A 16,541-nucleotide genomic window follows, 5' to 3' on the forward strand; every position below is an offset into this window, starting at 1 on the left:
AATACACATCCGCACATTTTCAATTCTTTAATTTCGTCTCACTCTACACCATCAATTTTCAAAAAAATCCTATATTACCTTATATCTTCTTCAACTCTCTCTAACCCTAACCATCACCGCCACTCCCTCTCCAATCGCCTTACCTCCTCATCGATGCTAGCCTCCCTCTCCTCTCGTCACTACGATTGTCTTCCCAATGCCTCTAGGGTTCTCTCTGTCTCTGTCTCTGTCTTTCTTTCTCTTTCTCTTTCTCTTTCTTACACGCGTGCGAGCAATGGAGGAGGATGGTGGGGGTTGAATCGCAATGTGGGCTAGGCCGCGATGGTGGAGATGGGGAGTAGGGTGTTCCCAATGGAAGACGAGGCTTTTGCGATAACGAGTGTAGGCTATTTGCAATGGTGAGAAATTGTTAGAAGGGAAATGATGAGCGATTTGTAGCGGGAAAAGGGCTCACCGGTGAGGGAGTGGTTGTAAGGGCAGTGATAACAAAGGTGAGAGAAGGTGGGACATCGAGGTAAGGAGGTAGTGGGGGTGGCGATAGTGGCTAACAAGGAAGGTCGTGGTGGTGGATACCAATGGCGATGGCCAGAGATGGTAAGCAAGCAGTGAAAGCTGGAGGTAGGTGGTGGTACCCTATGAAGAAAGATAAGTATTAAGTTTAAGGTTTAGAATTATGTCCAAAATTGTGGATAAAGGAATATAAGTGTAATAAAAAAAACTATGAAAATGGTGTGTACTGAGAGTTTTGTTGGCGTGCAAACAGAATTTCTCAGCCAATACGCACTACTATTATTAAAATATCTATAGTGACTAGTTTCATATTTCAAACTTTAAAATGATACAACTTTTTATCTATGTATCAATTTTTAATAAAATTGATATTTTTAGAATTCTCTCATCAAGATATATTAAACATGATCCATATGTTGACTATAAAATTCTTTTTAAAAAAAATTAAAATTTTTAATGTCACAATGAATGTCAATAATAAAATTTTATTTTATTTCATACTAAAATTTTTACTTTAATTCACATTAAATTTTATTGTAAAATTTTAGTATTTAAATAGTGAAATACTATCATTATCACCAAGCAATATAGTTACTATAATTGTTACTGTCATATATAGAAATATTGAATAAAAAATTTAGAGTAAATTACAAATACAATCGCTGGGATTTGCTTAAAATACAGATTGTCTCTATAATTTGAAAAATTACAAATAACCCCTAGTTATAATTTTTTATTTAATATAATTAATAAAAAAATGAAATTCCTTATTGCTCTCCTATATAATAAAAAATTTACCTGAATTATTAATTAAAATAAATTTCTAACATAATTAAAACTGTTAATTGAATTAATGATTTATTAATAAAATTGGCCATTTATTATGAAATTAGAAAATTCAGGACATAATGTAATTTCTAGAACTATAGGAGGTAATTTGTATTTTAAGCAAATCCCGGAGAATGTATTTCTAACTTACTCAAAAAATTATTAAAACAATGCAATGATAAGTTAACGTAGTAAAATTTTACAATTAATTTAAAATAGAGTCAGCAAACAAAAGATAACTTACATATTGACTAGAAAATTAGATTAAAATTTTACTATAATTTTAAAACAGAGCATACTAGCTGTGGGGAAGTGGTTTGGAAATACTCTTCCGATCCTGGGGAACGCTTGTGATCCTCTTCTGGTCACCTGAAAGAGAATAAACACTCCGGTCGGGGGTGCCGGAATTAGCACTCTGACGGGCAAGTGTAACAGCGCCCTCGTTGGAGCTCGTGCTACAGTTCGGACTCGATTTGTGTCACGGTTCTTAATCTGAACCAAAGAGTCCAAATCTGGCAAATCGTTTGAGAAAACAGATTTTTTTGAAAAAGTAGTGCCAAACATGGACTGCTTTGCCAGATACAGAGTCGCCACCTAAATATTTTTAAAATGGGGAAATCTAGGAAACCCTGACTCGGTGCCGAAGGCCACATGTCCGTCATCACCGGAGTTGTCTCGGCTCGGGAGCTTGGGTACGATCGGGGAAGGTCAGCTATGAGCACCCCCTTTCGCCCGGTCCGAAGACCGGCCTCTACTAACCGTGATATCCATTTTTAAAAACTTTATGTGTTCTTATTCCATTTATTAGCCTAGAATTACTATGTTATGCGCGCAGCAAACAAGTATAGACTAGATTGCCTAATTTGGAAATAAACATTGCATATCCGTTCGGTTTGAAAATGCTTTGGAATTTGCTACTCGCAAGTAGGCTAAAACACGGATTTCAACGAGTTTTTCCAACTCAAACAACCCAACCTTCACCCACAGGCATTCAAAACAGTTTAACACATAAGCATCTAGCCACATGTTAAGCATGCTGTCATGGTAACATTCACACTCATGCGATATGCTAAAGCGGAAATACTTACATAGTACTCCGTGCCAAAACAAAGAACTTGTTAGCAAACATGCATGATCCAAGTCCATGTGAAGTGCCTAATGCATCGCATACAAAATGTCGCTAAGATAGGCTCGGCTAATCCTAGACATGTCATGTGAAAATGCACAATTATCACATATTCAATTTGGAATTGAAGTACTGATGCAGTTAGCATGATGTTCCGAGCCTAATGCATGTCAACAAATGCATGAATGCACGCATGCATAGCATAAGGTATGCTAAAATAAATGTGCCCTAATCTACCATCATAAGCAGGTAAATAAAAGGGAGGAAAGAAGTGGGGATTGGAAGACATTCACACCACCCACACACGCTTATTACAGATTTGCCCTCGCTCGGAGGGACCAAATAAATATTACAAATTAATTAACTACGCAAGCTAATTAAATATTACAAATTAATTAATTAACAAATTAACTAATTAATTAAAGCAGGAAAACGCCTCGGGAAGCGTGCCACCATGCGCAAGCCGCCTCTGTTTTCCTCCCTTTCCTCCTCTGAAGGTTGTCAAAACCTCAGGACTACATCCTTGGACAGAGGGGATCATCACCGGCTGAATGAAACTTCCACCGGCAGTGTAGTATGGCCATCGGCACAAAATAGGGTCTGTCGGCAGAGAAAATTGTGCCGGTCGGCACATTACACTGCCGGTCGACAGAGTATTCCTGCAGAACCTGCAACTCACAGCAACAAAGGGCAAAACAAGGCATGACAGCACAATTCAAGGCATGTATGCACCAAACATGTCTCTTATCATTGTAATGACTCAAAGGGACATGTGCCTCGGTTCTCGGGCCACCAATCACGCATTTCCATGCATGATGGCCCAAGGAACCAAGCATGCAACTTTGGTTTCAAATGCATGCAAACCAATCAAACAAATTAGGCCCAATTCCTATCACCAATTCAAGAAACAAGGCATGCATGCAAGATGCAATGCAACCTAGGCATACAAGCTAAGGATGCAACATGGCATGGCAAAACACTTATGCAAGCATACAAGCATGCATATGGCAATACAAATGAGTGCAAAGATGGACTTAAACATGAATTAGGCAACTCTAAAATAGGCCTAAAACAGTAGCCAAAAGTGCTAAAGAGTGAGAGCTAAATGGCAGGCACACACACATGCACATAAGGACCAACACTTAAGCATGAATCAAACAACATTCAAGCACACTTGAAAGGAGGGATCATGGACTAATTAGCATGCAACATGAGCCCTAAAATCATGTTATAAAATGATGCCAAATCAAGTTATAAATCAAGCCAAAACATGCAAAGAGTAGTCCAAGTGTTCAAGGCAAATCAATAATGCATTGAACTACACTTATCATGACCAAACATGGCATGCATTAAACAACTAAAAACAGATTTTTAGCATGTTAAAACAAGGCCAAAAGACTCCTTAGATGGCATCTAAATGGCCCAAATACAAAGGCATACACCATGGCCAAAACATGGAGCATTGCAACACATGCTTTCAAAGCATTAAAGAGACATGCAAGGCAATCCAACAAGCATGGAAATGGGACTGAAATAGCATGTAGGATGATTCCAAATCATCAAAACAATGCAAAGATGGCATGCTACACATGCACATACTCAAGGCCAACAAGCCCAAATACAAAGGAGCTATATAATGCATGCAAAGATCAACCCAAACGACTATGGACAGAGCTAAAACATGGCAAAATAAGCACATAATCTTCACAAGACTAAGCCTAAAACATGCTCCAACAAAGGCTAACAACCTAAGGCACATTAAGGCATAAACAAGGCATTACATGGCAACTATGCTAAACATGCATGGAGTTCCAAAACCAACTTGAAATCATGTTATATTATGGACATATAAGCATGAAAAACAAACCAAATATGCTCAACACACACTCAAGCATAGGCTTCCTTAAGAGGCCAAAATAGGTCCTTTTCAAGGACAACAAGGAGAGGGGGTGGCCCTCTCCTTCTTGGGACTTCAAAGCATCATCTTCACCACTGAAATCCCTCAAGATTTCAGTGGTGAAGAGACCTCAACACCAAAATCCCGGAGCTAACACAAAATGGCTCAAAATGAGGCCTTTTGAGGCCTAAGGGTGGTCAACAACCCTCAAACAACAAAACACTCTTAATAAACAATAAAGAGGGCTTAAAAATAGAACTTTTTTATGTTATACAATAATCACAAAAACAGCTCTAAGACTAGTAGAAAATCAATGCAAAAAAGGGGGAAAAAAGGACTAGTTTCTCACCCTTGATGCCTTCTTCAACAAAGATGCTCCAATGGCCTCCTTGAGCTTGAATCCAAGACAAAAACTTCAAAACACACTCTTTAGAACCTCAGCTCCAAGAGGAAGGTGAAACACTAGGTGTTTGTGTGCAATAGTAAGGCACAAAACACCTAGTATGCAAAATGAGAGGAAAAGAGAGATAGGTTGTGTATCTAACCCTAACCCTAGGAAAAACCAGAGCTCTCCTCTGTCTTCTCTCCTCAAAAATGTCCAAGCCTCTCCCTTTTTGCCTTTGAGAGAGCTTCTCTCTATATGCCTCTTGTAAAGCTTACAAGACAAGCTTTGCAAGAGGGAGATCCCTCCATACACGTGTATGGAGGGGAGCAAAAGTTATACAGCTGTCCAAAAATATCTGCAAAAGCAGATGAACAGCAATCGGCCGGCAAAAAATGCCATCTTGGCCAAACAAAGTGCCGACCGGCACAAAAAAGTGCTGACCGGCAACAAATAGTGCCGACCGGCAAACTAAATTGCCGGTGGCAGCAAAAACCAGCCGGTGGCATCTAGCCACTGCCGGTGATGGGTGGGGATGGTCTACAAGCCCCAACCTGCCTCTCAAAGGCAAGATGCAAGTGTTTGGTGCAAAACCAGACACTAAACGGTCGAGTTCGGGGATCCTGAGGCGGGGCGCGCGAGCCGAGACCTCCGGGAACTCCAAACGAACACAAACATGGATAATCACCGAGTGTTCAAACAGTGACGTCCAAGTCTTGAGGACGGTCAAAAATGGGGTGTCTACAGTTGCCCCTCTTTGACAGAACTCGGAAGTCATAACAATGACGGGAGTGAATGTCAAAGCCCAGAGACGACCCATTTTTGACAAGGCCGAAGACTTAGACAAACATGCAAGACAAACAAGGTATGCGCCCGGAGGCAGGGGCAAAATGCAAGACAATGCACAGAGCCGAGCATAACTTATGATCATGCAAAGAAAGCTGTAATGAAGCAAACATGCGACAATTTTAAGCTAGCATACCAAACTACACTACAATGCAGAAAGGATGTAAGAGAATTATGGAATTCTCAATACGTCTCACTCGGGAGATACAATACCTGTGCGGCTCATCTGGTTGCACCAGCTTCAAATGAACCGTACATACAATATCGTGCCTGAAAAGAAAACAAACTTAACAGGTACAATATGGTTAGCAACATGCATGACAATGCAAAATGGATGCAAGACGATATGCAATATATACAAAACAATGTATAAACAATGCAAATGAAGATGCAATGTATTTGAAACAATGCAAGCTATATGCAAAGCATTTGAATCGTGATCCAATCACGAATGGTTCGAAACCACACCTATGTCAAATAGATTGATGGAGGTAACAAGTCTGTCTACCATAGAACGGTCAACTGAACTATGAGTATTGTAGACAGACGCAAGAACAAGTATTGGGTGGAATTGACATAAGTGGGGAGACATCCCGCTGGAGAAAGGACTACGATCCTAATGCCGGATGCAAAAATTACACTACAATGTAATGGATAGATATGGCACGCAGGCCAAACCAAATCTTGCCTAGGAAAGGCATGCATACATACAAGCCATGTGTAACACAGAAAAGGTGCCGCAACCCTCAACCAACATATCAACGTGGAATCGGCGCGATACACATACAGAACTGTGTTTTAACATGAAAAGTAAGGGCACATACCGGACCAAGCTCAACCTGGAAAGGCGCAAGCCATAGGCGGAAGGTGATGCAATGAATGCATGCAATCTACAATGCAATATCTACAAATATGCAATGGAATGGATATGGATACAATGGATATGGCACGCAAGCCAAACCAAATCTTGCCTAGGAAAGGCATGCACACGTACGAGCCATGTGTAACACAGAAAAGGTGCCGCAACCCTCAACCAACATATCAACGTGGAATCGGCGCGATACACATACAGAACTGTGTTTTAACATGAAATGTAAGGGCACATACCGGACCAAGCTCAACCTGGAAAGGCGCAAGCCATAGATGGAAGGCGATGCAATGAATGCATGCAAACTACAATGCAAGTGCATGACAATGCACTATGATGCAATGACTATGATTGCAACTTTCCCTATCTTACCAACAGGGTGATATACTAGGTTGGTTCAGTATCCAGAACTGAGGCGTAGACATGCCGTCTCAACCTATGGGGCTTCCATACAGATTTCAAGCCGAGGGTAAACCTCTGGGTATTTAAACCAGACTTTAGTCTCGGAACTCCCGAACCTTTGCGTTCTAGGCATAAGCCGTTCGAACTCTAGTTTCCACCGTCCCAGTTGGTCTTCTAGGAACTCATCGCAAGCACAGGCAGGTGGCTTTACCAGACCACCGAAAAGTCGTTCGGGCACGACAAACACCGAAGGAATTGCACCTTCAGAGCATTTAAGGTCTCCTAGACCGGGATGCAAAATGTATGCATGACAATGCACATTTTTTTTTTGTTTTTTTTTTGAAATGCAAATGATGCAAGTGATGCATGTTGCATGAAATGCGCGACAACACGCGACTTAAGATATGTACAAAGCAATAGTGTGCACACCAATGCAATAAAGGTCTTGCACCTTCCAAGCATTTAAGGTCTCCTAGACCGTACGTGTTTAAGGTCACGCCAGACCATGCGTGTTTAAGGTCTCGCCAGACCACGGGGGTATTTACAAGACGCGTGACAATGCGCTGAAGGTTTCGCACCTCCAAAGGATTTAAGGTCTCCTAGACCGTGCGTGTTTAAGGTCTCGCCAGACCGTGCGTGTTTAAGGTCTCGCCAGACCACGGGGGTATTTACAAGACGCGTGACAATGCGCTGAAGGTTTCGCACCTCCAAAGGATTTAAGGTCTCCTAGACCGTGCGTGTTTAAGGTCTCGCCAGACCGTGCGTGTTTAAGGTCTCGCCAGACCACTGGGGTATTTACAAGACGCATGACAATGCGCTGAAGGTTTCGCACCTCCAAAGGATTTAAGGTCTCCTAGACCGTGCGTGTTTAAGGTCTCGCCAGACCGTGCGTGTTTAAGGTCTCGCCAGACCACTGGGGTATTTACAAGACGCATGACAATGCGCTGAAGGTTTCGCACCTCCAAAGGATTTAAGGTCTCCTAGACCGTGCGTGTTTAAGGTCTCGCCAGACCGTGCGTGTTTAAGGTCTCGCCAGACCACGGGGGTATTTGCACGACGGCATGATGCGCAAAATAGCGCAATGCGTTAGGCAACGCGAGTGCACAGGACAGTGCGATGGAATGCATGCAAAATGCAATGAGATGCGCAAAACAGCGCGAAATTGAAATGCACAAAACAGTGCAATGCGCAGAACAGCGCGAACAATACAATGCACAAAACAGTGCGATGCGCAGAACAACGCGAACAATACAATGCACAAAACAGTGCGATGCGCAGAACAGCGCGAACAATACAATGCACAAAACAGTGCGATGCGCAGAACAGCGCGAACAATTCAATGCACAAAACAGTGCGATGCGCAGAACAGCGCAAAATTTGAAATGCACAAAACAGTGCAATGCGCAGAACAACACGAACAATTCAATGCACAAAACAGTGCGATGCGCAGAACAGCGCGAACAAAATACAATGCACTAACAAGTGCAAGTAAGGTGCGCAAGATAGCGCGAACAAATGCAATGCACTAACAAGTGCAATTGAGGTGCGCAAGATAGCGCGAACAAATGCAATGCACAAAATAGTGCGATGCGCAAAATAGCGCGAAGAAAATGTGATGCACAAAACAGTGCGATGCCAAGTGTGACGTGCATGCCACACGGAGTGTAAATGGGCTTAAATGCGCAACAACGCAAGTATTCCGAAATGCATGACAATGCATGGAATGGAAATGCAATGATGATGCATGGGAGATGTGCACGACAATGCAAAGGGGTGCGTGTTGCAACGCATGTAACACGCGCATAACAACGCAAATGTGTGACGCACGACAGCGCGATGTAATGCACCGAAGTAGTGTGATGAATTTGTGCAACACACATGGGGTAACTTTTGAATTCAAAAGGATACAAAAAGGATACACCTTGCATGAATTCGAGTGCCACGCACTGGAGACACGGCCTGCGGTCAAAACGGAGGTCGGTTGAGCGTCGGAGATGCACTTTCTTGCACTTTCTTGAGCTATGAAGACCCAAAACAATTCAAATGGCCTAAACAAGGCTGTGGGAACCCCACCGGCAGAAAGGGGAGGCCATCGGCTGGCCATCGGCACAAAAACAATTCTATCGGCACAAAAAAGTGCCGGCCGGCACAAAACATTGCCGACCGGCAAACAGTTGCTGAATCGGGGCAGTTCTGTCTTTTCACTTCGGGCATTATAAAATAGGGCTTGAAAACCCTATTCTTCACTTTTCCACCGCCGAAAATTCTTGCCCTCTCTCTCTAGAGTGCTTCTCTCTTATTTTTTGTCCATTTCTTCGCGTTCTACGCTCGTTTCGTCGTCGGATTCGCGATCCTCTTCGCGTTTCGGACATTTTTCACCGATCACATTCTCGTTTCGGTGCCTCGTTCGGCGTTCTCGCCTTCTCGGGGTTTGTTCCCCTCACTTTCCTCTTCATTTCCGTGCCTCTTCACATTCCGGCCTCCCCGGCCATTTCCGACCCTCTCGGGAGTTGACTTTTCAGTTGACTCTTCGTATTCCGGCTCGATTTTCCCTTTTCCGGCCATTTTCACACTATTCTCTACATGGCGGACGACATTCCACGTGTCGGGACTCCCCCGGACCACGAGATGGATCCCGGGGTCGAGCTCTTACCACTGAGCGAGCGCCCGTTCGACCCGGCGACCACGGGAGACATTCGGCTTCTTCCGCCGATACTTCGATACCATTACCCCGGCCGAGGTATGCTTTACTTTCAGTTCATTTAGCTTTGCTTTCCCACTGCATGTTTCAATAACAGTAGATAACAAACTGTCTGTTACTTTCAGATCACATGGCGGCCATGGGCTTCGCTGCCGTCGGCTATGCGGGGTCGGTTCCCTGGTGCTGAGGAGACCTCGCGTTTCCGGATCTTGCTTGAGGGCCCTGTCTGTCGGGCTTGGTACCTGGGGGAGCGTTTTCTACGCCAGACCCGCGGGTTACCTGAGCAGATAGTCCCGGTTCACCCTCCTGCAGAGATGAGGGAGACCGAGGGGCTGACCCCTGAGCAGCTGGATGATTACTCCATCGGCTGGGAGGAGGCCGGCTTCCGAGGCACCGGCGACTATCAGGAGTACGTGCGGACGTACCTGATGCGTCCCTTGAGCGGTCGTCGAGTAGAGGGGGCCAGGCCTGTAGCATCGGCGTCTGGGGCCGGAGCGGGAGCAGGGGCTGGATCTTCGAGGAGGGCCCGGGTCCGTGGTAGGGGTGGAGCGCGGGGAGGACGAGGAGCTGGCTGGCCTGCCCTGCCTGCTGTACTGACTTTCCAGGGGCAGGGTGGGTCGACCTATCAGATTCCCTTCGCCCCTCCACCGGCTGGTCATGAGTTCATTGACGTCCCCGACCTTCCGCCGGTATGTATCACTGCACTTCGTACAGTTATTTCATTTCAGTTTACTTGATATTCCACAGAATACTAATGCATCTGATACCTTTGCAGGCTTCTTCTGAGTACACCCGTCAGTCGTTGGCGATGAATGCCTCGATGATGGGGATGCTCCAGCGGACATTTGACCTCCTGGCTGTCTACAGCATACCGGTATGTCCTTCTGACACTGGCCTCAAACCATTCATACACTGCTTTGTATAATCTGATACACGGCACAACACCCGACATACTGATCTCGCAGCATCTGACACACTGCATACACTGCATTCTACACTGTACTCTGTACTGATAAACTGCTCACGGCATTCATACACTGTATTCACACACTGCATTCTGCACTGATAAACTGCCCACGGCATTCATACACTGCATTCAACATTGCATTCTGCACTGATAAACTGTCTACAGTATGCTGATGCATTTCACTTTTGTGTACTTTTTCAGCCTCCTTTCCAGATTCCCATGGCAGGAGGTGCTCCAGCTAGACCTGCTGTCCCTGCTCGGGGGAGAGACGAGGAGGGCAGGATATTTCCCCGCACTAGGGGTGGGCGTACTCACGTCGGGAGCAGCTCGCGAGCTCTAGCCCCGGACGACGACGACGACGACGAGTCAGGGGCGGAGGCAGGGTCATCGGAGGAGGAGACCGGAGGCGATTCTAGCTCGGGCTCTGACGACGACGCTGATGATGCCCCTGGACCCTCGTCCAGGAAGAGGACCAGGACAGACTGACGGCCCTTCGGAGTCGCTGGACATAGATGCAGATTTTTGCTATCTTTTCTTTCTTTCTTGTACTTTTCTTTTTGTTGGTAGATAGATAACCTTGTACTGCCGCAGGCAGATTTTTGTTTTCCTCAAAACTTGTATATTTGAAAAGCTAAGTAAATGAAACAGACTTTTTATCTGAAAAAAAAGTGTTTACATTTACACATTTCATGCATTGCATCGCATCTCATCATGTTACACCTCAATGTAAACGGAACTGATTGGTTGTTTGAAAATTGAACACTTGCACTGTAATAATCAGATAACTTGAACAGCCAACAACAAAATACACCCAAGCAACCCACTGCCTGATTCTTGAACACACAGCCCTTACTTTGTTGGGGATTGATCTGCATACAGCCCAAAACACAGCATTCGGTTCATTCTACACACAGCAAACTCTGAACAAACGGCCCAATCTGACAAGACGGAGCTCAAAGACGGAACCGGTTGGAGTCGAAATACGCTCGAATGTAGAGAATGGCACGGCATCCTGAGCATAAATGATTTTTGAAATCAAATGAGGGTTTTTCAAACCGGGATATCGAGCCTACCACTGAACACAGCGGGGAGGATTTAAACAAAGAGGTACACGACCTAAACACAACGAGACACGCTCGGGAGAGACTCAAAACAAAAGACGAGACCGTCAAATGAAAGAGACACGACACACAGACGCGTAAACGAAGATGGGGGACCTCGGACCACGAGGAGCCAGTTCAATCTGGGTATTGTTTCCCACCCTTTCTCATTTGTGATCCTCACATCACTCGACTCTCAAGCTCGGATTTTCTCTCAAAACCCTTTTCCTCTCTTTTCTCTCAACTTACACCTCTCTATTCTTCAATCTCTCATTTTTCATCCCTCCCCGGGGTGACTGATGGATAAATAGGAAGTTGCGGGTTCACGCCCGATGCCGTTAGCTCACAGCTATTCTTCCGGCAGGCAGAGTGCTCTTCTGGCAAGTACGTTGATGACGGGGGAAAGACAGAATGCCTGACTCAACTGTGCCCCTAGTTCATCATTTTAACCATTCTTTCGTTTTTGCTTTCTACTAAAACGGTTTTGATCAAAGCGAGAGTCGGATTAACGTACTTGTTCGATTTTTGATTTGAAATCATGCAAGTTAGGCTGCAAGTACTGAAAATTTTCCTTTTGGGGTCCAAGACAATGGTCCAGTTTTGGAAAATGAGATAGTTTTCGAGAAAATAGTCAACCTCAGTAAAAATTTTCAAAAACTATTTTTCAAACAGCCAATGCTCAATGAGCATGGAACTTACCCTTCGAGATGCGCAACCTCGGATCGGAGGCAATGGAAAATTGCCCCTGGTTTGAAGGAGGGTGGGAGGCAACGGAAAGTTGCCCCTAGTTTGAATGGCGGCTTGCGGCGGGTGGTGGCAACGGAAAGTTGCCCCTTGTTTGGGATGGTGCCGCAGCAATCCGCAGACAGTCTTCATTGGCGGTGGTTGATCTCTTGGACACAGCGATGACGAAGACGGTCACAACAAATATATGGACACAGTCACCTTGGAAGGTGTTGGCAACTGGACCTTGGGATGAAATCGAAACCATTGCATGGACTGAGACGCTATGAAAGCGTTGGGGGCTGGACTTCATGATGAAGTTGCCTACGTATCCCAAACATGGGAATCAAGCCTTACGTAGTTCCGGTTAAGGTCCACTCGGGTATTTTAACCTTCACTTTTTTAGGCTCTCATTTTTGCCAAGGCGCCCAATGCGGGTTTTCGACCTTGCGAGCTTCTTTTCATTTTCTATTTCTTCTTTCTTTTTTTCTTTTTTTTTTCTTTTTCTTCTTTCCTTTTTTCTCTTTTTTTTTCTTTTTCTTTTCTTTTCAATCTTTCTTTTTGTATTTTTCTCTTGCTCTAACTTTTGCCTGGACCGCCCTTCCGGGTTTTCAGCCCAGCGAGCCTCTCAAAGGGTAAAAGTGTAGCAAGTCCATGCCAAATGGTTTCTTGAAATTGAAGCCTCTCTGTGTCTAGGAGAACGGCTGTTGCACTGATTTGCGGAGAATCCATCAGGGTTACTCTACGAGCTTCTCCCGGCGAGATCTACTCCTTCTGATTCGGCCTTGATGCTTCTTGATAGAAGGCTACCTCAAAACTGGCCACACGGGCCTTTCATGGCGTTTGTCCGTTGAGCTTTCTGAACATTCTGAAAGGGTTCAAACTCGGAAAACAAATAGGTTGAATCTTGAGGCTGAGAGCGATCCTAGGCTGCGCAATCTCAAGAGCGATTCCACACAGGTCGTCGTAGGGTCGCGTAAAATATTTGTTTTTGAAAGTTTTTAAGGAAGCGAGAAGTCGCTCGTGCCGAAGATAGTGTGGAACCAATCTGGATCAGGCCAGGGTACTTCTCAGTACTCATGCCGACAAGCATGGCTTTATTCATAAAAAGACTTAGCACGCCTCTCTTTCTCTCAAAATGATCAAAATTTTACAAAACCCGAGGAATTCCTTCCTCTTCGTTTTCATCACCGCAGTGTTCAAAAAGTTTGTTTTGTTGAAAAACTTAGGTTAATGCAATGAGTTTGGCGCGCAGGAGAGCAGGCGAGATGTACTGTCAGCCCAATCAAATTCTCTGGCACTTATGCTGAAAGCAAGCATGAAGGTTGAGATAGCAACAGCTGTTTCAATCGGCTTTGTTGGTGCAACTGGCCCCTCGGCAGAAACAGACTCAAAACAAAAACAAATAATAACAAAATGGCGTTCGGGACAACAACCCCAGAATCACCTAGTATTATATACAACGGGGACTGACTCGATACAACAAGACAGACCCTTAAGCAAAAAAGACTGACTCAAAACAAAGAGACAGACTCAAAACAAAAGACTGACTCGACATCTAAGCCAAGATTTACAAAACTCGGTTTCACCGATGCTCAAAAATGCGTGCCAGACGCTTCATCCAAAAATGTACCAAATGTTGCCCGCAGGCGGTTCACTTTACATACTCGCAGTATCTGAGCCCTCGAAATCCAACAACTGAGTGGTGACGGGCTTGCCTGAGGTGGGTGGTAGGATAACCTTGTTATCAATCAAATCCTGCACTTCATGACGAAGGCGGGAACATCCATCGGTACTGTGACCGGACTGTTGATGGTACGCGCAGTACAAGGTAGCATCATGAGTGGCGGGGAGATTCTTCGGGAGTGGCCGGGGCTCCAAAGGCTTAAGATGCCCGTTCTTTGCAAATATTAACAATGCCCTAGACAAAGGCATGTGGAGGTCGTGAAAGACCCTGCGCCCTCGGGGCAGGTACTTTGTATTTTGAGGATTCTTGCCAGATGCGCTGGCGAAAGGATCAGCCGGCGCTGCCTTGGCTTTTTGAACCTTTCCCAATGCAGGGGTGGGAGCTACTGGAATTGTCTGGGCATGACGGGGCCCATCCCGGTTTTCTGTCTGGCTTGAACTGCCCTTGGTTGGAGCGGGGAAAGCATCATCTACAGCTTTGGTCACTATTGCAGATGTTTGTTGCTTGTTCATCCCTCTGGCCTTCAAAGCCTCGACTGCCCACAGCAGTTGCTCAATAGGGTCGGCGTCTACCTTTGCCTTGTCCTTTCCTTTGGCCTCAGCCTGATCGAGGGTCTGGGTTGGTGCTGACATGTCGTAGCTATAGCCGGAAGCCACCTCTGGCTGGCTGAGCTCTATCACAATCCGCCCCAGTAGCGGGGGCTCCTGTGGTACAAAATTCCCGGCGTACGGCGCCGCTGGCGGTGAAGCCGACATTCCATAGGCGAGGTCTGCCACAGACCTTTGGAGATCGCCTATCATCCCCATCAATTCGAAGGTGGTGGGCTCACGAGCCTGGTATAACTGGGGAGCCCAAACCGGGTGCACAACGGGCATCCTGGGCGGGTGTGACATACTGATGCTGGCCTCACTCTGCGGAGTGGTTCCCTGCTCCGGTGCGGCTGTCATAACCACAATTTCTTCTGAACTTTGTGTCGCCATAAATCTTGCCTCAGCAAAGGGGAGACACTGGCTGTTCTGTATCAACTCTGCAACTCTCTGAACTGAAAGAAAAACAGACAGCATTTCAGCCCAAACTGATCAATCACGGGTGTAGCCAAACAACTGTACCCTACTGCTGATCACTGTTCCCAAAAATCACTGTTCCCAAAATACTGAATCTGATACCCGCGGATAACTGATTCTCACAACTGATACTGATACTGGTGTCCCCAGGTTAGATACTCTGACTTGCAAACTGACACGTGCATTCCTGTGGAGCAGCACTCTAAAAGCACATAGCAAGTAAAGAGAACAAAACACCCCTATGTTGGGGTAAAGTTTCCCTGTCCTATTTTGTCAGGAGCTAGGGTTTCACTACGCACACAGCGGTTTCAAACAACCTAACATCGGGTAAGCAGCCTGTCCTAATTTGGAATGGTCACTATGGATCCGAATATGAACTAGGTCGAATGGTCAAAAAGGGTGCCCCGGTAAACCGAGGTTTGTGTTCCCATACTGTCAGAGCCCATAGCCGGTCAACCTTATGGACATGCCTTGACAAGACAAGCCTCCGGCAAACCGTTCAGGAATGGCAGATGGCAAACACTGTGTTCCTAGGCGCACCAATGCACATGCAATGCAAAGAAACACATAAATGAAGTCAAAACAGGATATCACGAGTTCGAGTCAAACTCTCTAAAACTCCCCAGCAGAGTCGCCAGAAACTGTAACAGCGCCCTCGTTGGAGCTCATGCTACAGTTCGGACTCGATTTGTGTCACGGTTCTTAATCTGAACCAAAGAGTCCAAATCTGGCAAATCGTTTGAGAAAACAGATTTTTTTGAAAAAGTAGTGCCAAACATGGACTGCTTTGCCAGATACAGAGTCGCCACCTAAATATTTTTAAAATGGGGAAATCTAGGAAACCCTGACTCGGTGCCGAAGGCCACATGTCCGTCATCACCGGAGTTGTCTCGGCTCGGGAGCTTGGGTACGATCGGGGAAGGTCAGCTATGAGCACCCCCTTTCGCCCGGTCCGAAGACCGGCCTCTACTAACCGTGATATCCATTTTTAAAAACTTTATGTGTTCTTATTCCATTTATTAGCCTAGAATTACTATGTTATGCGCGCATCAAACAAGTATAGACTAGATTGCCTAATTTGGAAATAAACATTGCATATCCGTTCGGTTTGAAAATGCTTTGGAATTTGCTACTCGCAAGTAGGCTAAAACACGGATTTCAACGAGTTTTTCCAACTCAAACAACCCAACCTTCACCCACAGGCATTCAAAACAGTTTAACACATAAGCATCTAGCCACATGTTAAGCATGCTGTCATGGTAACATTCACACTCATGCGATATGCTAAAGCGGAAATACTTACATAGTACTCCGTGCCAAAACAAAGAACTTGTTAGCAAACATGCATGATCCAAGTCCATGTGAAGTGCCTAATGCATCGCATACAAAATGTCGCTAAGATAGGCTCGGCTAATCCTAGACATGTCATGTGAAAATGCA

The 16,541-nt window shown here is 45.2% G+C and overlaps 1 protein-coding gene across 1 annotated transcript; it reads left to right on the plus strand.

The window, feature by feature from the left end:
* Positions 1 to 575: 575 nt before the first annotated feature.
* LOC145819471 (uncharacterized) lies at positions 576 to 15,317 on the plus strand. Its single transcript, XM_082913472.1, has 5 exons — positions 576 to 618; positions 10,065 to 10,249; positions 10,336 to 10,434; positions 10,729 to 10,910; positions 15,257 to 15,317. The coding sequence occupies exons 1-5, from the start codon at positions 576 to 578 to the stop codon at positions 15,315 to 15,317; spliced, it is 570 nt and encodes a 189-aa protein (XP_082769598.1).
* The last annotated feature ends 1,224 nt before the right edge of the window (positions 15,318 to 16,541 follow it).

This window comes from Camellia sinensis, chromosome 2, assembly GCF_055761805.1.
Source record: "Camellia sinensis isolate YWXY chromosome 2, ASM5576180v1, whole genome shotgun sequence".
NCBI classification, from domain to species: Eukaryota; Viridiplantae; Streptophyta; class Magnoliopsida; order Ericales; family Theaceae; genus Camellia; species Camellia sinensis.